Source organism: Gallinula chloropus (genome assembly GCF_964237585.1).
Source record: "Gallinula chloropus genome assembly, chromosome: 2".
Classification (NCBI taxonomy): Eukaryota; Metazoa; Chordata; class Aves; order Gruiformes; family Rallidae; genus Gallinula; species Gallinula chloropus.
The window spans coordinates 2,759,133-2,781,985 of record NC_140086.1 but is presented as its reverse complement, the minus strand read 5'-3'; the positions used below and the strand labels follow the sequence as shown (position 1 = coordinate 2,781,985).

The 22,853-nt window shown below is 47.5% G+C and overlaps 1 protein-coding gene across 1 annotated transcript; it reads right to left on the bottom strand.

Annotated features, from left to right (window-relative positions):
- Nucleotides 1-462: 462 nt before the first annotated feature.
- Nucleotides 463-1,677, bottom strand: ARC (activity regulated cytoskeleton associated protein; the record flags this gene model as incomplete). Its single annotated transcript, XM_084280468.1, has 1 exon — nt 463-1,677. One exon carries the CDS (start codon nt 1,675-1,677, stop codon nt 463-465), a length of 1,215 nt encoding a protein of 404 aa, XP_084136594.1.
- Between the last annotated feature and the right edge of the window lie 21,176 nt (nt 1,678-22,853).

Here is a 22,853-nt window from a genome sequence, read left to right as displayed (position 1 = left end):
AGGGTTAAAAGAAAGATGTCTCCTCAGGACAGGGGCACCTCTTCAGAAGAGGGAGGAGAGAAGGAGAGATCCAGATGGGTAGGAACCCTCAGCCAATTGCTGTACTCTTATGAAGTCCTTGAAAGCCACCAGTGTTCAGCAGCTTTCTTTGAAGTTGGAAATTGTCTCTAGTTTCTTGTCAGGGATCTCATAAAATTGTCCATTCCCCACAGTGGTGCAAGAAGTGTCTCCAGTACCACTGTATTGCATGGCTCAAGTGAGGTGGGCAACCACATCCTAAGGTGCCTCTCCCCCATTGCCTCCCTCCCCCCACAAGCAAAGTTAATTCCTCTGCTATGGGCTGTTGGACTGAGCACACTTCATGTCTCGTCTCAGCCAGAACCTCTCTCCAAGGAGAAGCTTCCTAAATATTCCCCCTTCTCCCTTTCATGTAACCCAGACTGCTGCTTCCCTTGGACTAGCTCATATGACAGTAGCTGGTGGGCTTGGGGGCTCAGGTTGAGTCCCATTGCTTGGCACAGGGCTGGCAGTCGTTGAGGGAGGTGCACTCTCCACAGAATCTCCTGATTGAATCTCAGGGGTCCTCTGTGGGCTCGGCTCCTCAGAGTGGTCCATATTGCCTTGAACTTCCTTTCCTCTTTGGATCAGCTGCTCTAAAGTCTTGGGCAAAGGGTAACTCAAGAAGCGCTTCAGTTTGGGCTGGAGGGTGCCTACCACATACTGGATAATTTCCTCCTCATCTGCATCAACGTAGAGGGTCTGATACAAGTCTCTCTTGCGCCAAAGGAACTGGTCCAAGGGCTCCCCCTCTTTCTGGGGCAAATCCAGCTCCCTTTTGATAGCATCCCTAGTCAGAGTGCCCTCGCTGTACTGCAGAAACTCCTTCTTGAACTCTACCCAGTTCTTGACAGAGTCTTGCTTGTATTCCCACCACTTTTTAGCTGGGCCGTTCATGTGGTTTTGGATCTGAGAGAGCCAGTACTCCTCTGTTCCACCCACCTGCTTTAAGTATTCCTCCAAGTGGCTCAAGAACTCCCGGGGATCCTCAAAGACCTGGGTCTCCACTGGGGAGGCTGGAGCATCCTCAGACACTGAGACCCACTGGTAGGAATCCTGGGCCTGGGGGATGCTGGGCACCTCCCCGGGAGGAGGGGTCAGTGCATACATTTGGCTCATATCAAGCGCATAGTCATAGATCTCCCCTTCACTTGGCCGTATCTCTGGGCCTCCCACCCCAACAGACACAGTCTGCTTGCCATGCTCCCCAGGACAATATTTGCCTCCCATAGACTCCAGACGGTCCGCCCACTTCTCCAGACGGAAAAAGACCTCCTTCCAAACATTCATCTCTCTTTTGACCCACCGCTCCAGATGGGCAATGGTTTCCTGGCACCTGGCCAGGCAGGCCTTGATGGACTTCTTCCATCTTTGGTTATCAGTTGGGACATGGTCCTCTAAGTTATTCTCTAACTTCCCCACTGATTTCTGCAAACCTTTCAGCTCGCGCTCTACCTGCTTGGAGACCTCAGACAGGAGGTGCCGGTGGGTCCTCCTGACATGCTCCAACATTTCTGCCCTGCATTTCCCTATCTGCAGGATCACATTGGGCTTGTTGGCAACTCCACGGTGCCCCTGGAAGGAGTGGATGCCCGCATTGGTGACATTATCCAGCTGCATGGCTCCGACTGTGCGAGTGCCAAACACAGAAAGAACTGGGTTGCAAGCCCTGGATCTAGAGTTGCCTCTCACAAACCCCACCACAACACTTCCCAATCTGCACACAGAGACTTCTAAACACACACCCCCCCCCTCAAAAGACTTTTCAACACAAACACAACCAAATCAGATATCACCACAGAGCAAGCTGTTCGGTCCCCGTGGATCCCGGAGTGAGTTGCAGGAAAATTTCTGCCGGTGCCCAGCTGGAAACGCTGGTCTCACGTGCTCAGGGTGTCCCAGAGAGAGTCAGGATCTTCCAGGAACCAGGAGAGGAGTTGACTAAGAAGTCCAGCCCCGCACGCGTGCCCGCTACCTGCTCGTCCGGATCTGAGAATCTCGAATGGCAGAGAGTCCTCGCTGGAGAAACACACACAGAGATGCACACAGAAGCTGGAAGCTGCTGCAAAAATCCCGGTGATTTCTCCTCTGGTAAACTTGACGAGTCAAAGCGCTTTCACTAGAGATGCAAAGAGCTGCTTCTCTTCCCTGTCTGAACTGCCACTAGTCCAGTCTCTTCCATCTACTTATACCCCACACAGCTCAACATGTGGGTGTTGCCCTGCCTCCTCTCGCACTCTCAGCTCAGCGTTCATTGGAGGAAAAGCAAGGCTGGTGTCTGTGGCAACCCAGATCTTGGCAGCCTCCCCTCGCTTCCCACCCCCTCGCTCACGCCCCCAGACTCGACGCGAGAAGCACTTGAAAGGTGCTGGAGACAGTTGGATAGATGGATGAGTAATCGCACCTTCCGCCTTTCAGATTGCAGGAAAAACACTTATTCATTCCACAACTATTTACTCAGCAAGGTCATCATTAGCATGCTTCCCCTGGCAGGACTCACAGAGGGGGAGATGAGGAGGAATTCAGTGTGTCACACCAAGACAGACACCCACGGGCCCCCCGCATGCCCACAACGTGCATGTGAGCACACACACACACACACACACACACACACACACACACACACACACACACAGAGTGTGTTCACTCCTAATGTGACTGCTTTGGAAATGGTGGTAAAACAGCAGGGGAAAGAGAGAGAAAAAAGAAAAGAGGAGGGGAGAAAGAGGGGAGGGGGGAAACCCTCAAAGGAGACCCTTTATTACAAACTGGAGCACTTTGGATTTTCTAAAGTATTGGTAGGTGGGAGTCATCCCCACTGGTTAATTGCACCAGACCAACCACTATCTTGGGAATATTCGGTAAGGGAGGGGGATGGCATCCTGATTTTTACACCAAATTAAATCCGCCCATCAAAAGCCTGTTCCGTACTTAGCTTGAATCAGCTGCTTAATCAGTTAGCCAACCCACAAGCGCAGATGAAGCTACATTTGTTCTTTGCTCTTGACAAAGCAGGAAAAGCCAACCATAAAAGGAATCCCCGGGTCTTATATAAGCCAGAGATAAAGGATTCCCTAATCCTAGAGAGTTCCCTGCCGGAACACCCTCAGAGAGGTTCTGAGGACATCCGGAGCTTCTCATCCTCTTTCAGTGACAGTGGCCGGAGGCAATGGGATGCTGATTCATTAATATCACCTAAAAAGGGTTTTCAAGCTTATTTCCAGCCAGGAGGTGCCTTGCCTCCGCTCAGGGTGGTGGGCAGCGTGCCAGGGAAGCTTAGGATGGGTCCCCAGTCCTGTGGCTCGTGGCCATGTATTTCCTGGTGGGACCATAGCCAATCTGGTAAGAGTGAAATCCAAAGGACATGGCCAGACTTTCAGTGAGGTCCTGCTGAAAGGAGATCTCAGTCACCTTGTCCATTTGGCTAAAGCAGAGTCCTCCTGGAGCAAATAGTGGTTAAGCTGAAGGGCATGAAGGACAGGGGTCAGGACTCCTCCCTTCATCCCCCATATCCATGTAGTCCAGGAAGATACATGTCTGGTCCTTAACAGCTGATGCCACAGGGACAAACACTTCTGCCATATGGTGCTAAGGGGAAACAGAAGGGTTATTTAGAGCAGCAGGAGGCTGACATAGAAGGATTGAACAGTTTGGTTGAAGGTAGAGAGCGCCAGTGGGTAGGGAACCAGTGGGTAGGGAAGGTGACAAAAGCAGGATTCCTAAACCATCAGACCCTCCTAATGCCACTTTGTCTCCCACACATATCATGATAGTGGTATGATTGGCTGAGAGCTATGCCCTCTGCTTCACTCACTTTTCCACTTTCATCCAGCTTTCCTGAGCATGACATTTATGTGTTTCTGTACTTGTGTTTGGAAAGGATCAAATGTCATTCATCTGGGGGTTTGAGACATATCTGGATCACCTCCACGCTGTGGTCTGTGTGCTTCATCTTAAACCTTACCTGCCAGTAAGAGATCACATGAACTGGGAGAGACTGATACCTGTGTATCTCTGGTGATTATCCAAAAGGTTTTTCACCCAGGATCGATCCCCCAAAATGGCCTTTAAGTGTGATAGTGGATAGGGACAGATTATAGACTGTATTTAACTTTGCAAGGTGACCTGATTTCAACCTCACCTTGTCCCATCAAATGCCGGAGTTGGGATGAACTGGTTGTAAAGCCTGTTCCACCAAATCTGTTTCCAGCCCTTGTTACCTGCCTCTCTTTCTTTCTCCCTTAGTGTGTGGGGATTCACCAGAGTCTGGACTCATTTGGCAATTAGAGCTGGTCATTGGATCTCCGAATTATTGAATCTGGAAGGGACCTCAGGAGGTTTCTAGCTTAACCTCCTACTCTTAAGTTGAGTCAGCTACTTTGTCAGATGAGGAAGTTCAGGTTTCACACATTGAAAACCACAGGGATGGAGATTGTGCAAATCCTCTTTGTCCATGTCTGTCCTTAGTTGGAAAACCTTTTTCCTTATATCCAGTCTGAGTGTCTTGTTTCAAATTATGCCTAACATCTTTTGCCCTTTCACTAGCCACCTCTGTGAAGGGCCTGGCTCCTTGATAACCTCCCCACAGGTAGGGTGGGCTGCTGTTAGGTCCTCCCAAACCCTTTTTTTTTCTCCAGGATGGACAAGTCCTTGCCCCACACCATGCCCCAGAAAACTTCTGTAACCCTGAGCATCTCATAGGTCTGTGCTGACCTCCTTCCAGGTGATTCATGTCTTGTACTAAGAGGTATAAACATGGTTGCAGCAGCTAGATATGGTCTAATATGTCCTTAGTGAAGGGGCATTATCACTTGCATTGATCTCCTGGCTGTGCTTATGCTCCCAGAGTCCAGGATAGCTTTTTTGCTGCCAGAACACATTGCTGAATCATAGTCAGTCTGCTGTCCCCCAGCCATCCCAGGTCCATTTCCAAACCCCAACCAGTCAGTCGCTGCCAGGGAGCCTTTTTTCCCTGAATATCACAAGGTGTTTTTGTTGGCCCTTTCCTTCAGCTTGTCCAGGTCTCTTGGTTCATCTCATTCAGCAACCTTTCCACAAAGCTCTCCTCCTAATCTGTGTGCTCTTCTGCGGAGGTGGTGGGGGAGATGGGAAAGGCGAGGAGGAACGGGGGTTTTCCTTCTGGACCTGCTGGGGAATGACTTGCTGATTAAGACATAGTGATAAGCATTTTCATTGTATTTCTAATTAAAGAAAGGTATGTGGGTAGAGGAGGAGGAGAGAGGGTAGCCGGAAGCAAAGGGAGGAGGGAGATGTAGAGTGCTGGCAGCTGACAGGGAGAGGAATTTGAGGCAGACAGACGATTTCCAGGCACGGAAAGGCAGACAGGCATGGAAGGATAGGAGTCATGGAGTGGGGCAGGCTGGGGAGGAGGATCTCATTGCTACAGCAGCTTTATCCCTTCACAAAGAGGCAGACAAAGTCCTGTTGAAATGATTTTCCTGGCCTCAGGAGAGCTGGCAATGTGATGGACGGAGGAGACTGCAGGGTGTGTGATGGTCTGGGTGGCCTCAGGATGTCCAAGACAAAAAAGGGGTGAGAAGAGCAGATATGGAAGTGGGAAGTGATTTTGAGGAAGGAAAAACAATTAGTGAGCCATGAGCAGGGGTATTTTACTTCAAAACAGCTGAGCAGGAGCAAGGAAGGGAGAGAAAACAGCAAAAGCACTCATAGATCAGCAGGGATGGTGTCAACGTGGGTTGTCTCCCTAGAGCTTCCTGAAAAGTTATAAACCACAGTAATTAGAATCAGGAAAAAAAAATAAAGGACAGGGGAGAAAGAGAAAAGCCAACAGACTAATTACAGTCAGGCAGAAGTAGGGCAGGGTAGCAAGCAACAACAGAAAAACCCGCTGCAGGAAGGGGACCAGGTGAAAGGGACACTGAGTCACATCTAGTGCTGGCACCTTCACCAGTGCTCTCACAAACGTGCTTTGTCAAGCACATAGTTCACCCAGAGCCCGGTGGGACTCACCACTTGTGGCCTTTCAGGATCTGGGCTTTTTCTGCAACCTGCCTTGAAACAAAGTTGATGAGGTTTGGGGTTGGTTTTCTTTTTGGTTGTCATCCCTTTTTCACCTCATCTGGATAAGTGTTTAACTCAGATCTACCTTATGGCAAGACATGACACTTCTTGGAGATGAGCCTGAGCTGTGAGCCAGATGAACCTGGTGGGTGAGTGAGAAGGGGAAGATCCCAAGCCTGGGGAAAGTTTATGGTGCAACCAAGCTGTGCTGTTTTTTCATGGCTTATGCTCTGAAGAGTTCTGCTGGACTCTGTATTACCCTACTGTGATGCCAGGGTCCTTCCTCAGTTATGTATTGTGATGTGCATTGCATTCCTTCTCTGAAACACTGTCTGGAAGACCCTGTCTTTAACCATGGGCCCTATGATGTGCTTAAAATTAGAAGTCTGAAAGCCAGTGCCCCATACTCTTGTAGGAATGATTGTTTTTCTACTTGTGAGCAAGGGATTTTCTGTGCTATCCTGTATCTGCTGTGCTAGATTTTTCCCTTTCACTTCCAGAGCTGCCTCCAGAAAAAAAGAAAAGGAAAAAAAAGAAAGAAAGAAAGAAACCACAATCCTTCCCCTCCGCCTCCATGCTCTTTCAATCCCTATTGATTCTCTGGTAGGTTAACAGACAAAGCTAGCTAGTCATTTGTTTGGTAGCAAAACCCTCAAGAATGAGAACGAAATTAAATTAAACCAAGGTGTTGGGGCTTTTTAATTTAAAAATAAATAAATACATTAAAAAGAATAACACGTCTAATTTACGCCATATGCCTCTATTCATCCATCTCCAGCCCCAGAACACTTTACTGCATTGAAGCTGGCACTCACAACGCAGAGTTTCACATTCAAAACATGGCTCACGTCAGTGGGTGCATTGTTCCTGGCCACCCATTGTCCTCCACGGCTGAGACCCACACGTCACGTGCTGGGAGGGTGGGGAAGTGAGCGTGAAGCTGAAGGGAGCCTACTATCAGTATTAACAGTGATCATAATAATTATTATTATTATTAGTGCCTCTCCTTCTGGTGCGGAGGAGCCAGCAAGTTCTCTCCTGTTTTTTTCTTTATGTCTGAAAAGACCTACTTTGTGGGGAAGATAGAGTTCTTTGTTTTCAAACTAAAAATATCTTCTGTATTTTATAGCTTTTTCTTTTCTTTTTTTTTTCCCTCTGCCCTTATTTAATGGGATGTTTGTTATTTTCGTTTCCTCACTGGGCAGAGGAAATGTTAATGAGTGCCTCCTTGTGCTGTGTTTGCCTCCTGAAGCCTTCCTGAGGCAAAAATCGAGTCAAAGGAGATGGCAGTATTTTTTCATGGCAGTAACCTGAACTCTGGTGTTGGCTGTAATGACCCTCATGAGGTCAACATAAATAGAAAGACATCTCCAAATGAACTTCATTTTCCTCCCATGCACATCACTGATGAGCTGGTAGAGTATGTTTGTTGCTAGCAAAACAAGCAAGCCCTGTGTCAAAGGGCCTGATTTGTCTTATGAAATTTCATCTGCCTTGATGCTGCATGGCTGGGAGCTGAATCTGGCCCACATTTGGGGCTGGACACCTGAATCCTTTCCCATATGTTCCCCTTTAGGGTTCCCCTCTAAGTGTTCTAGTAAAAGTTTCTGAATTTAGTGGGTTTTTTGTTTTTCTTTTTCTCCTCTTCAGCAGTAAACAGTGAAAATCTCAGGTCTGCTAAATAAGGAAAAGCAGTGGGGTGGCTGTGAAGTACACAGCCTGGGTTTATCTTCTGGTGTCACTTGGCCGACAGAGTACCCACTGGTCCAGGAGAGCTGTGGTCCTCACTGTCTGTCAGGTTGATGTGCTCACGCTGATCTAAGGATTAGCTGCAGTCCAAAGAGCCAGTCCCACCCTCTGCTGCAGCTCTGGCTCTGCTTTACCATTCCTATCTGGGTTATGTGTTGACACCTCCATGGCAGAGTGAGATGAGGTCTGGTGGCGATGGTAGAGGTGAACGGGGAAAGGTGGACATTGTCCTGTTTGGTGGCAGATTGCTGGGCCATCAAACTGTACCCTTGATCATGTCATGAGCCAGGAGAAGCTGTGCAGCCACGTGTCTTTGGCAGTACCATCTACTCACATGAAGAGACAGCGGCTCAGACTGCCCTGTAGCTTACCTGCTCCTGCTCCTCAGAGGCGTCATGCTGCTCCCACGTGTGAGAATGTGTTAAGCCCCTCCTTCACTTTCTCATCACCTACATATATGTTTTCTCTTCAACTAGGGGATGTGAGAAGCTTTAGCATGTGTGATAAGGTGGAGGGAGCCGGGTTTTCCACCAGTTCAAGTAGACTGGCTCTTGGGAAGATTTCTGAGCTGCAGACTCCCTGCTACAGGCTGTGGGGAGAAGGAAGCAGTGGGACCTTCCCACAGCAAGCTTGATTTCATTTCTTTTCCTCCCCATAAATTCAGCCCCTCTGTCCTACTGGGTGCCTTTGAGAGAAGAGAAAAGAAGACAGACAAAAATACTCTCTTGCTGTGGTTGTCAGTAGTCAGTTCCAGTCCCATGAAGAATCTCCCACAGCCCCTTTTCCCCATCAGATTACATTGCCCTACCCCTCCTATGAGGGACAACAGCTCTGTTCCCTTCAGGGAAAGCATCAAAGGAAGCTAAGGAGTGCTCAGAGATAGCACATCCAGATATGGAGGGGATGCAGAAGCTTCTTTCTACATGATACTGTAAGTCTCCTCCAAAATGTGTAACAGCAACAAAAGAGGCAGGTTTCTTTGGCCACATCCATGCTAACCTCATTCTCAAATTCCCTTTTAACTTCCTTTTGGCTGATGCCCCTAATCTGGGTTAGAGAACTTTCTTTTTTCTTTTTTCTTTTTCTTTTTTTTCTTTTTTTTTTTTTTTGCTATTTTTTTCAATGGGGACACACTAAGCAGGATATTTTTTTTCCTTGTTCTGGTCCAGATCCCTTCACCTGCAAAGTTCTATAGTCTGGTTTTCTGTTCATCTGAAAACACTCTTTGCCTGAACCATGGGTCAGTTGTTGCATCACTGAATAGATGGATAGGTATTTTTTATTTATTTAGTCTTTTTTCTCTTCAGGTACAGACACATCCCCTCTAAATGCTTTATTTGCTTTCATTCAGATTGAAATCCCAAAACATATTCAAACCTGTCTATGCCAGCCTGCCTAGGATTTGGTAGCAGGTGTCTTCAGACAACAGCCCCAGGCAAGTTTAAAGCCGTGTTCTGCCTAATTTGGCACTAGGGCTTCTACCAAGGTCTCCTCAGTGCTGGAACATTCCAAAAGGAAACACTAAATGCATTCTTACAACTCATTTTGTGGACATTGTTGACTTGTTGGTTTTGTAATGCTTGGATAATATTTTCTTCACCCATGGAGCATGAACATCCTCCTTCAACAGAGGAGTACAGGATGCTCTGCCTCTCTCCTAATAGGACCATGTGTCTGGTTCTTTGTGGTGTGCTTCATGAAGGCATCACAAAGGGCACTGAAGGGACATGGGGCCTTTCCATGCAGCACTAGGACACCCTGTTGCCAGCTAAATCTGGGTTGCCAGAGCTCTGTATGCTGATGTGTGTCAGTTCTCAGCTAGGTGGTCTCACAGTCATCGTCCCTCATGAAGCTATTAACTAGGACACCATTCACCTGGCTTTAGTAATTGTATCATTCAGCAGTGACTCAATTTACCCCTTTTTTCACTTTTTCCTTTCTCTTCTTCTTCTTCCAAACTATTTCTCTTATTTTTGACTCCCCTAAGCATCACTGTTAACAAAGGATTTCCTCTAAGCATCCTTGCTTTTCTTTGCTAATCTCTCCTAGCCATGGGGAACCACAGCTTGAGTCAGTGTAGGAGTTGTGTCCCCTCGGCTCAAGATAACAACAGAGCAGCTGCCTCATGTGGTAATGGGGAGCCTGCATCACTAATAAGAGAAAGGGTAATGTTAGGTCACTTCTGAAGGGAAGGGAGCCTCATTCAGTGCATCCTCATCCCAGTCTAATTCAACCAGCCTTTCCATTTCCATTATTTAAGTCCCTGTAAATGAGAGATGGATAATTAGGGACAGCAGGGAAGCTCCAGGGAAAGAGGAGAATGTGAGAAGCAAGCAGCAGACTATACTAATTTCTTCTTTCCAAATGTATGAGCCTCCAAACATCACTAAAATACATATTAGATTGGGGCTAGCAGGAACCAGGGAGTGAGGTGCTGTGTAAAGCTCTCCAGGAGCTTTCCCTTCACCAAAATAAACATCAACACAGTGCCACAGCTCCCCTTTATATAGCCACACCCAAAATGAACACGACTTCTTTGTGGTCTCAAACTGGAGATCACCAGGTCCATGGGAGTGAAGGTCCATGTGGAGAGCTTGAGTCCTGGAAGGTCCATGAAGCAAGGGCTGCAGGTCCCACATGAGCCACATGAGTTGCTGTCTGCTCTGAGACAGCATGAGCAGGACAAGGGCAGGGAAGGAGGCATCTTGAAGGACAGAGGATTAAGCAGCATACATCTGGGATAGAAGTGATCCCAGCACACATCTTTTCCTTGTTAGTGCCTCCCCACATGATTGTCAGAATTCACTCAATCTCCCTTCCGCTCATGGATGTTGTCTCTCAGGAGGGGTAGTCCTACCCAGATAGAAGACTGCTAAGAAGGGAATATTTCCCCCCATAGATCTGTTTAACCTCAGCAAGGCCAAATCTGGGGGTGGTGGTGGGGGGGGGAAGGGAAAAAAGGGAAAAAAAGGGGAGGGAAAAATTAAAAATCAGAAGCTTCAATTGTAGCCAGGATTACTTATGCCTGATTCTAGTGAGATATCCCTAAGGACTGAAGAATGGTTTTTATAATGTCCCTCAGATAGGACCTGGGGAGATACGGTCCTGCTGCAGGGCTCTGGGCTTGGAACAGGCAGCACTGCCTTGCTCCGGGGCTCCTGATTGCAGACTGGAGGATGCCGGGGAGGCAGTGGCAGCTTGTTCCCAGCACAATAGGCTTTAGTTCTCCGTGGGTCCTCACAGGAATGTTGCAAGAGAGAGAGAGGGAAGGATCTGGGGGGAGACGCAGGGGCATCCAGCCAATCAAGCCAACGCTTCTCTGCTGACCCCTGCCATTTCTCCCCGCTTGACACAGACGGCGGCCTCACCGCCGACCTTCTCAAAGAAACCCCATCCCACGCTGTGGAGGAGGACGCAGTGTCCTGGATTTCCCACCTCACACCCCCCATTTTCTGTTTTTCAGCAGTCGGGTTTGGCTGCGGGGAGAAAGGGGAGGGAAAGGCAGCAGCTCCATATTAATGTTTCCTTAAGGAGAGAAGCCTGGCAGAGGTTAGTACCCATCCCCGCAGCTACCTGAAGCGCTCTGAGCCATCCCTGAATGAGGCACCGAGGTGGGTGGGTATGTGGGGGAGAAGGGCTGAGTGGGATCAGGGAGAAGGGCAGATGAAAGGGATGAGCAGCGTGTGTATGTGTGTGTGGTCGGAGATCGGATCTGCTGCACGCTGCTGCCTCTTCCCCACCTGCCTGCCAACAGGGAAGGGAGGCAGCTTGCTGGGTGAGCTTTGAAGGGGGTGAAAAAGAGCCAGGGCTGCACCCCCACCCAGGACATTGCTAAAATGCTGTGGGCATGGGTCCCCAAATGAGATACCTGCTTAAGGGGGGGGTTACAGACATTTTTCCTCCTCCCCAGGCTCTGCAGCAGGGAGGGGGGAGAGAGTACCTGCAATGCTGCTTCATGCAGAGCTAGGAAAATTTCAGCCTTGAGAAAAGAAGACTGAGAGGGGATCTGATTAATGTTTATAAATGTCTGAAGTGTGGGACACAGGGGGAAATGGCCAGCCTCTTCTTAGTGGGCTGTGGGGACAGGACAAGGGGCGATGGCCTCAAGTTGGAGCACAGAAAGTTCTGCACTAATATGTGGAAGAACTTTTTCCCAGTGAGGGTGACAGAGCCCTGGGACAGGCTGCCCAGGGGGATGTGGAGTCTTCATCTCTGGAGATATTCAAGACCTGTCTGGACACCAACCTTTGTGATCTGTCCTAAGGAACCAGCTTTGGCAGGGGGGTTGGACTCAGTCTCTGGAGGTCCCTTCCAACCCCTACAATTCTGTGAACTCTGTGGATGGGATGCTTAGGGAGTTTGTGACAGAGTGGGGTACACTAAGATTTAGACCTTTACGTCCCCCCCATGATGAACACATACGGATCCCTCCTTCATGCTTTGGGTATGGCTGGACTTGATCTCAAAGGTCTTTTCCAACCTAGTGATTCTGTGATTCAATCCAGGGCTTGCTTTTCAAAATCTTCAAAACCCTTCTACAAGTTTTGGATGAGAAAAGCACTGTTTCTCTGCTCTGTCAAATCTTGTGAGGGCAAGGCAATCTCACCAGGGTATCCCTATGTTTCTCCCAGCAATCACATGGGAAGTTGACTGAACATCAACCTCTACCCAAAGCTCTAATTTGGGGTGGGATGTCTTAAATTCACGCTTATCACATTATCAATAAGGAGATTGTCATTGCCCAGCATAGTCATGGGGTAGGGTGCCCTTCATGACAGTTGCAGAAAACCACATACAAAATACCTTTTAACTAGGAGATGACTTGTGAGTTCTTCACAAAAGAAGAGATCCAACCTCCACATAGCAAACTAACTATCTTCTGCAAGAACTTACCATTTTGGATAACTGGTCAAGTATCAGTCAGGTCAGAGCAAGATATTGATCTGCCAGTGTTAAATTTTTAAATACATACCCTAGGCCATACTCCTTTTCCCATATCCCATGGGAAAAGCCAAGACCATCCCCCTGCTTGCACATATTCAGTCACACAAAGCAAAGGGATCCCACAAGAAGCGACCACAGAATCACAGAATCGCAAGGTTGGAAGAGACCTTTGGAGATCATCGAATCCAACCATTCCCATCCTATGTTAAACCAGATCCCTGAGCACCTCATATACCCTTTTTTGAACACATCCAGGGAAGGTGACTCAACCCCCTCCCTGGGCAGCCTGTTCCAGGCCCTGACAACTCTTTCAGGAAAAATTTTTTTCTACTATCCAATCTAACCCTGCCCTGGCACAGCTTCATGCCATTTATTCTTGTCCCATCTCCTGTCACCTGGTTGACACCTCTCTACAACCACCTCTCTACAACCTCCCTTCAGGTAGTTGTAGGTGGTGATAAGGTCTCCCCTCAGCCTCCTCTTCTCCAGGCTCAACACCCCCAGCTCCCTCAGCTGCTCCTCACAGGATTTGCCCTCCTGCCCCTTCCCCAGCCTGGTTGCCCTTCTCTGCACTCACTCCAGGACCTCAATGTCCTTCTGATGCTGAGGAGCCCAGAACTGGACCCAGCACTCCAGCTGCAGCCTCACCAGTGCCCAGTCCAGGGGCACAATCCCCTCCCCACACCTACTGGCCACACTGGGTCTGACACAAGCCAGGATGCCCTTGGCCTTCCTGGCCACCTGGGCACACTGCTGGCTCATGCTCAGCCTGCAGTCACCCAACACCCCCAGGTCCTTCTCTGCCTGACAGCTCTCCAGCCAGTCTCCCCCAGCCTGGAGCGCTGCAGGGGGTTGTTCTGTCCCATGTGCAGCACTCTGCACTTGGCCTTGTTAAACCTCATCCCGTTGGTCTTGTACTGACACAGAAGTGCCTCATCAGGTGTTCACCTAAGTGGCCAGACCAAGGATCTGAACTCACATTGCTCAGGTTGGCACCTGAGAGTGCCTTAGGTCTTTACTCAGCCCCATAAACCGAAAATGTCCTCATCAGGCCCTTTTAGGCCTGGTAGAGTGCAGAGGAGGTCATAGAGGCACAAAAAGCAATTACCTGAGAGCTGCTAGAAAGGGTCCTGCTCAATCTCTGTAAGGACACATTCTTGCCCTCAATTTGGGGACTGAATGACCAGCACAGAACTTCTTCCTCCTTTCTTCCTCATCTTTTCTCTCCAAATGTTTATTCAGATTGCCTGAGGCATTTAGAACAGCTAAAATTATCTCAATTAAATATCTCCACTGTTTTCCTTTGTTCTCTTTTTCTTTCTGGCTCTTTCCTTCCAGGCATCTGGAACACATTCTTTAGCTACTGTTTAAAAAAAACCCCAAAACCAAACAAAAGAAAAAAACTACACAACAAACTACCCCTAACATCCAACAGCTAAGACATATAAACTTCAGTTAGGCTTTATTTAGAAACATGGATGACATATATGATGTGAAAAACATTAGAAGGCCCATTGCTCCAATATTCATCCACAGGAAACAGAAGAGTAGTCTTGCCTTGTGTAGCTCCAGGCCTGGAGGTTGGTGTCCCTGCCTGTGGCAGGGGGGTTGGAGCTCTATGATCCTTGGGGTCCCTTCCAACCCAGACCATTCTATGATTCTATACCTAGCCTGCCAAAGTCATCCCTTTGTGGTTTACAGGTCTACTGGGAGTGTGGGAGAAAAGGATGAAAGGTTGTGCACTGATTTTTGGGGCTCGTTTTGTCCAATGAGGCAGGAACATGATAGTGCTGTTGTGCTCCGGGATGTTCCTGCTTGCCTGTCCACATGTTCATCATAACAATATCTGGCCCTTTTTATTGACCCCTCAGCTTTGCAAATTCCCTGCCAATCTGTTCTGGGAGAGAAAAATTCCTTCCCAGCATCAAATTTGGCAGCTGCCTCATCCCTGTGCCTGACAGCATGAATCACCAGAGTTAAGTAACAAACCCATTTATACATCAAGATGCCATCACTGTCCAAGCAATCATTCTTATGCTTTTCAATGTGAAGCCGATTACTGTGGATTCTACCTATGCTCATCTTATCCCCCCTCTTTTGTTCCCTAATTTTCTTCCCAGTTGCTTCTAGATGTTTTGCAAAACAGAGAAAAAACTTCAGAAGGGAGCTGGGATGCTAGGCAGAGTCAGAAAATATTTCACAACCCCCAAGAAAGGCTGTTTACTACTAATTTTATGAGTTTCTGGGAAACCTCTCAGGGGATCTCACCAGAGACTGTTTGGCATGAACAAGTGGATTGCTAATGAGGTGGTGTGCCACCTGCTTTGTGTATTATTGTCTTACAAATATACCTACACACCCCTACACACTTTAATGCACCTGTTATTTTTACAAGGGTTTTCTTCGTGCTGTTTTTCTGCCTTCTTAGTCCCTATTTTATTGCTCTGGTCCATTGACAGTTATTAAAAATGTGATTCCCATCTGCATTTGGTTCATCCTTCTGCAAATGAAGTTTTGATGGGTTGAAATGGCAGTGGGCGATCCAGCTTGAAAGAAAGATCTGTGGATAGCATAGTGCATTGTGAGTTTGTGGAGGCAGAGCAGGATGCACAAATGTTATTAAGCCTGGGAAAAGCAATAGGACTTGTACACTGAGCATAACTGCAGGATTGCAATATTCAGTAATTGGCACAAAACAAAATTAGGCTGAGTCTTGTGTGTCTCAGTGCTTGGGTCCAAGACAAAACTGTCAGACTAGGAGTTCTGCTGGCTGGTCAACCTGAGTCCATGCAGGACACAACCAAGGGTCATTGCCCTCTCTTTTCTGCACAGTAGCTATGGTACCCTTATAATACTCAGAAAGTTCTGCCTCAAGTGCCTTCCTTTGATTGGAAATGATAATCTGATGAACACAGACCTCTGATTTTCCAAACTGCCCCATCACTCTGAGGGAAATACATCCAAGATCTCTCAGGTCTTTCTCTTTGTACAACAGAGCAACCGCTACAACGTAGTATTATCAGAAAAGAGTGATTCAGGCTTTGGGAGAAATTAAATGTCAGGTCTGGGGTTTGTTCTTGCTGTGTCTCCCTACCAGTGTGTATGTGGCAGATTGCAAATACACACCCAGATCCAGATAATTTCTCTTAGGCAGCAGCAGGACCACAACCTGCAACACTCCAGCCAGGGTACATGCCACAAGCATAGGGATACTGCACATAAGGACAGCAGTGTTGTTATTCATAGCCTGGCTTCATAAAAGCCCAAACTTTAAATTAAAATATTAAAGAACACCTAGTGCTCCCCCTGAAATATGGGCTAACAATCTCAGCAGCTTTTAGACATCAGGCTTAAGGAGGGAGAGGGAAAGGGCTATGTGACAGGCATAGTTTGGCAGCTGAGCTTCATTAACTCTGTTTTTCAAAGATGCATTTATCTCTCCAGAATAACAATTGAGTTATCTCAGGCCTCATATTCGGTTCTCTTTAGTATGTCCCCTCACAGCTATTGCAGTAGGTAGCAAGCAGCCACAGTCCTCTTTGTATCTTTATCTCCCTCTTTGCCTAACATATTAAACTGTCATCAAAGACGAGGTTTGCAAACATAGTTTGTTGCCTACTGGAGCCTTACATTTCTGAAGCTGTTTCTGTTGCATATTTTGTAGGATTTTTTTCAAGCAGTCCATTTTTGCTAATGGGATCATTTGGGGGTCTGTTGAACTGCAGGGAAAATGGAGACAAGCAACCTTCCTGCTGGGAGACCTTTGCAAACCTCAAGGAACTTTTTCTTTTTTTTTTTTTTCCCAGAAACAGGAGTTCCATGTTCTTAATGAGATCATTTTCAGAAAAGTCTGGAAAAAAAAGAGAAAGAAGAGAAAATAGCGACAGCAAAATAGAGATAATCACTAAAAATGCTTTTCAAGCAAACCAGAAACCCACTCAGTGTAATGAGATAGAAAAATTTAAAGAAACCTAAAGCAGGAACAGGTTCGTTATTTGACACATCAGAGCCAAGTCACTATGTGAAAAGCAATAGCATCTCGACCCTGCAGTTGTCTCTCACTCCCCTGGTGCAGATAGCTGGATTAAGAGCGAAGAAATAGGACAAAATCCCATCAGTGGCATCGTTTGGTGCCAGGAAGTCTGCAGTGAAAAGTAACATGTATGACCAACCTGATGTGATGTGTTGAGTATGAAAAGACACCTCTCTATACCCCCCATCTGGTTGATGCATTGACCCCCATTAAAAAAGGTGTAGAATCATAGAATCATAGAATGGTCTGGGTTGGAAGGGTCACAGAGCTCCAACCCCCCTGCCACAGGCAGGGACACCAACCTCCAGGGCTGGAGCTACACAAGGCTGCCCAGGGCCCCATCCAACCTGGCCTTGAACACCTCCAGGGATGGGGAATCTACTACTTCTCTGGGCAGCCTGTTCCTGTACTCAGTGATGGGTGAGGAACTAGCCCACATGCCAGCCCACAAAGTCCAGCTTCATGCTTCATGAGCAGGTATGTCAGCTGTTGGGATAAGCATTCAGCAGTAGCTTTCTGCATGGATGTAAAGCAGTAAGTTCTGAAAGCTGCATCTGGGTGATGCCAGAAGACATTTTAAAAAGCACTAGCAGGTCAGCCTTGAGTGATAGAAAAGCTAAGAGAATAGGAGGAGAGAATGAGGGGACAGAGGGATCTCCTGTCATCTGTTTGGCATAGACAAATCCTCCAACACCTATGGGGAGTGGCAGATCCAACAGTTGGTTGATGGTATTAAGTGTCATTAAGTTTGCAGATGACACTAAAATAGGAGGAAGTGTTGGTCTGCCTGAGAGTAGGGAGGCTCTACAGAGGGATCTGGACAGACTGCACTGATGGGCTGAGACCAATGGGATGAGGTTTAACAAGGCCAAGTGTAGAGTGCTGCACATGGGACAGAACAACCCCCTGCAGCGCTCCAGGCTGGGGGAGACTGGCTGGAGAGCTGTCAGGCAGAGAAGGCCCTGGGGGTGTTGGGTGACTGCAGGCTGAGCATGAGCCAGCAGTGTGCCCAGGGGGCCAGGTAGGCCAAGGGCATCCTGGCTTGTGTCAGACCCAGTGTGGCCAGTAGGTCTGGGGAGGGGATTGTGCCCCTGGATTGGGCACTGGGGAGGCTGCACCTTGAGTGCTGGGTCCAGTTCTGGGCTCCTCAGCATCAGAAGGACATTGAGGTCCTGGAGCGAGTGCAGAGAAGGGCAACCAGGCTGGGGAAGGGGCTTGTGGACAAATGCTGTGAGGAGCAGCTGAGGGAACTGGGGCTGTTTAGCTTGGAGAAGAGGAGGCTGAGGGGAGACCTTATCACCACCTACAACTACCTGAAGGGAGGTTGTAGAGAGGTGAGCGATGGTCTCTTCGACCAGGTGACAGAAGATAGAACAAGGGGCAATGGCATGAAGCTGCACCAGGACAGGTTTAGATTGGATATTAGGAAAAAAAATTTTTACTTAAAGAGTTGTCAGGGCCTGGAACAGGCTGCCCAGGGAGGGGGTTGAGTCCCCACCCCTGGGTGTGTTTAACAGATGGGTAGATGAGGTGCTCAGGGATCTGGTTTAGCATAGGATGGGAATGGTTGGACTTGATGATCTTCAAAGGTCTTTTCCAGCCTTGTGATTCTGTGATACCTCCAGCACATCTCTGCTCATCATGCCAACATGCTGACATTTCCCTGATGTCTCAAGAAGCCTGGACATGAGTATAAGGAGGTACTAGAGGAGATGTAGAGAGGAACATCTAACTCAAAACCCAGTCTGCAACATTTTCCATGAGTTAATACTTATAGAAGAGTATAATAACAGAAAAAAGAATGCAGTGTCATGTAGTGCATGAACCAAAGTAGGTAGCTTCATATTTACACATTCTTCATGGAGTTTTTTCTTCCATAAATTTATGCAGTGATCTTTTCAATTTCTGAACCCTTTGGGGACCTATAGAATCCTGTGGCAGGGAGTTGCTCAGATAACCGGGTGCTGTGTAAAGAAACTCCTTTTTTCTGAGCTTGGCACTTCTTCATTTCAACTTGGTTCCTTCATTAGAAGAGTCAATAAGTAACCAACCCCTAATGACTCCTCTCCAGATCCTAGAATATCCTTTCTATCACCTTTTCTTTTTCCAGACCCAGTAAACATTGCTTGAGGTGCCTTTATTACCCCTCTCCACTGGTTAGGGGTTTTTTTCAGATCCTTCCTGGAACAGCAACACCAAAACACAACAAACAATGTTCAAGATATAAATGAAACAGTATTTTTTCGTGTTTCCTCATTTTTTCATTCCTGTGGGAATGAGGACAAGTGAGAAAGGGCAACAGGGAACTTCAGGTTCCTCCACAGAGTCACTCCACGGAGCCCCTTTTGCAAATGACACACAAGTGACCTGAGGAAGCCACCTGAAGAAAAAACAAAGATGAAGTACAAGGCTACAACCTATTGGAAAGATTTTAGTATAAGGGGACAAAGTGTCAGGAGGACAGGGTATTTTTTCAGCATGGGATCACAGTGTCTCTCTCTCTTTTGGGACAGTGGATAGGCTGTCAGAGCAGATTTTTCCCAATCTGCGCATTTCCACAGTGCAATACTGAGCAGGACATGTGTGTGGTTGGGAGAGATGTCCTCAGCTCTGTCTCAAAAAAGCATCTGCTAAAAGTTGTAATTTTGACCTGCCCACAAGGCAGCCAGAGCAGCCATCCCAACTTCACTCCCCTTTCCACTCCATTTACTCCCCATAGCAGAGCTGTCTATGGAGCTCCAGTCCTTAGGTTTGAATTGAGCAAGAAGAACAGGCTTAATTTCTTTCACTTCCATGAGGGAAAGTCTAAGCTTCCAACTTCTTCCATATGACATGTTAAAGTGGCAACACAAGTCTTCCTTCTGGCTACTTTGCTCTTAGACTTTCAGTTGTAATGTTTCACCATCTGAATAAGGCAACTTACCAGCAAGTCATCTTCTCAAATTTCTAATTTAACTGTGATGTAGCACTTTCTTCAAGGCTTGTTCTTTATCAGATCCTGCACTGTGATGCACTGCTAGCATTTGCAATGTGGTAATGTAGCTCATCTTTCAGCAGGAATTTTGTACCCAGATGAAGTTTGAGTATTTCCAGCAAGGCAGAGTGGGTTGTCAAATACCACAGTTCCCATGTTGGGATCATTTCTTCCTGTCTGAGCAAAGCTGGTGAGAAACAGAACTGCTTTGGTTTCTGCAGTCACTTTACTTGACAAGGAGAAAGCTGGTGAAGCAAAAATGGGACAGCTGGAAGGGCAGAGCTAAGTCACAGGTGAGCCAGGCTTCCACACAAGCTGATCTGGCAGGTCTCCCTGTGCCACAGAGAACCTGCAGACAGGTCCTTGTCACCCACTCACTTAGAGCAAGCACAGCATGGATGATGTGGGCTCTGTGGAGTGACAGCTTAGTCCAGCCTCTGAGAAAACCTGCTTGAAAGAGTGTTACCAGTGAAAATGTCACTGTAAGAACGATTCCTATGTTTTATATTTATCCACCACAGTCAGTTTCATTTGGAGATCTTTGATAATTGTTGACCTTATTGGTCTCTGATAGTTGATGTTTGGGACAGGTGTTTAAACACAGGCTTAAGCATTGATAATGGATCGATAGACAGATGCTGAATGACCAGGGGGATGTGTTCCTATGACTTCTTAACTACAGAACAAAGGGAATGGACTGCAGCCACACTCACTTCATCTCCTATGGACCATGTCCTTGTGCCGTTTCCAGAGAGAGAGAAGAGGACTAGATGAACCACTGTTCTGACCTATAAGGGCACATTTTCTTTTCCTAGGTCCCTGCTGCTTTTTAAGAAGGCCTCAAAAAAATCTTTAGACTGAAAGATGTGAAATGGATCATGAAGAAAATCTACAGTTCTCTGGAGTAGGAACTACAGGGTAGATGTTATAGCTTCATGTATCACATAGTACTGAATGACCTAGTACATAGGTCTAGGGAGGTGATTGTGCCCCTGTACTCGGCATTGGTGAGGCTGCACCTCAAGTACTGTGTCCAGTTCTGGGCTCCTCACCATAAGAAGGACACTGAGGTCCTGGAGCGAGTGCAGAGAAGGGCAACCAGGCTGGGGAAGGGGCTGGAGGGCAAATCCTGTGAGGAGCAGCTGAGGGAGCTGGGGGTGTTGAGCCTGGAGAAGAGGAGGCTGAGGGGAGACCTTATCACCACCTACAACTACCTGAAGGGAGGGTGTAGAGAGGTGGGCAATGGCCTCTTCAGCCAGGTGACAGGAGACAGGACAAGGGGCAATGGCAAGAAGCTGCACCAGGGCAGGGTCAGATTAGATGTTAGAAAAAAAATTTTACTGAAAGAATTGTAGGGATGTGGAACAGGCTGCCCAGGGAGGGGGTTGAGTCACCTTCCCTGGATGTGTTTAAAAAAAGGGTAGATGAGGTGCTCAGGGATCTGGTTTAGCTTAGAACGGGAATGGTTGGACCTGATGATCTTAAAGGTCTTTTCCAGCCTTGTGATTCTGTGATTCTGTGAATATTGAAGCATCCTGAATGGAGTTCTTATGCTGGGATTGTATTTGTGATGAAAAGCAGATTCAACTGCCTTCAGGACAATAGACAGGTCAAACTCCACTCAAATACCAAAAGCTTCAGGTGTTTTTGTACCCTGGGTGTCGCTAGTCCCTGGCTGCTTTATTTGCAGAGGCACTGTTTCTGCACAGCAGACTAAGAAGGGGGGATTGGACAGTGGTGAACTCAGGAGAAACAATGACAATATCAAGAAAAATAATCACACAATGGTGTCTCTGCTGTATTTTCCCAGCTCCTAGCAATCTGTAGATCAACGTTTTCCAAAGCTGGAGAAGAAGAAAGGTTTTTGGGAAGCTGGAGTGTTAAGACTTTCTGATGAAGCACTTTCTCTGTCTCTCATTGCTTCTGAAACCCTTTGTGGTGCAGCCATGCACAAAGTCCCATGGAATGCCTGGGGAGGAGAAGGCTCAGGGCAACCCCATCAATCTATAGAAGTATTCAAAGGGAGGGTGTAAAGAAGATGAAGTCAGATACTTTTCAGTGGTCCCCAGTGACAGGACAAGAGGCAAGTGTCCACCAAGCCAGTTTGAATGGTAAAAATCTGAAAGGTAATTATGTTCCAACAGGATTTGTGAAAATTAGTGCCATGGCAGAGCTGAAGTAGCTCAGCTGGGAGAGCGTTAGACTGAAGATCTAAAGGTCCCTGGTTCAATCCCAGGCTTCAGCAGTGTTTTCCTATAGTTTTCTGTGGCCAGTGCTGGGTTCCCCAGTACAGGAGAGACATGGGCATACAGGGGAGGTCCAGCAAGGGGACATGAAGGTGATGAAGGGACTGGAACATCTCTCCTAAGAGGTTGAGAGAGGTGATCAGTCTGGAGATTAAAGGTATCAGGAGTGTCCTATCAATATATACGAATACCTGAAAGGAGGGTGCAGAGAGGATGGAGCCCAGGCTCTTCTCAGTGGTCTCCAGTCATGGGATAAAATGCAATGAGCACAGAATGTGACACAGTTCAACAATGGGAAATACTTTTTACTTTACAAGTGATTGAGCCCTGGCACAGGTTGTCCAGAGAGGTTGTGGAGTCTTCAAAAGCTGCCTGGACACAGCCCTGGGCGTCAGGGTCTAGGCTGCTTGAGAAGGCAATTGGACCAGATGACCTCCAGAGGTCCCTTCCAACCTCAACTGTTCTGTGAAACAGGGAAATAGTTTTACAGTCCAAGGGCTTCAGCAAAAATAGTGATATAAAGGGGGGATTTGTTCCCTTAACCATTAATTGTCTGTTCTTAGTCCCCTATGCCATGGACTGCCCTGGAGAGGTAGTGATGCTGACACACTGGGGGAAGGCTCGTGCAGGAAGTCAAAACTGTGATTTAGGAAAAGGAAGAAAATGCTCTCAAAAAGAGGGTCATTTCAGTCTGAATCACAACTGACCTTGAAGCAAGTCCTCTTCCAAAAAATTTGTCTTTTTCCAGGCTGAAGAGCTCCAGTGTGTCTACCTGTTGCCCATAAGGAAACAGCTCCAGATCTCTGAT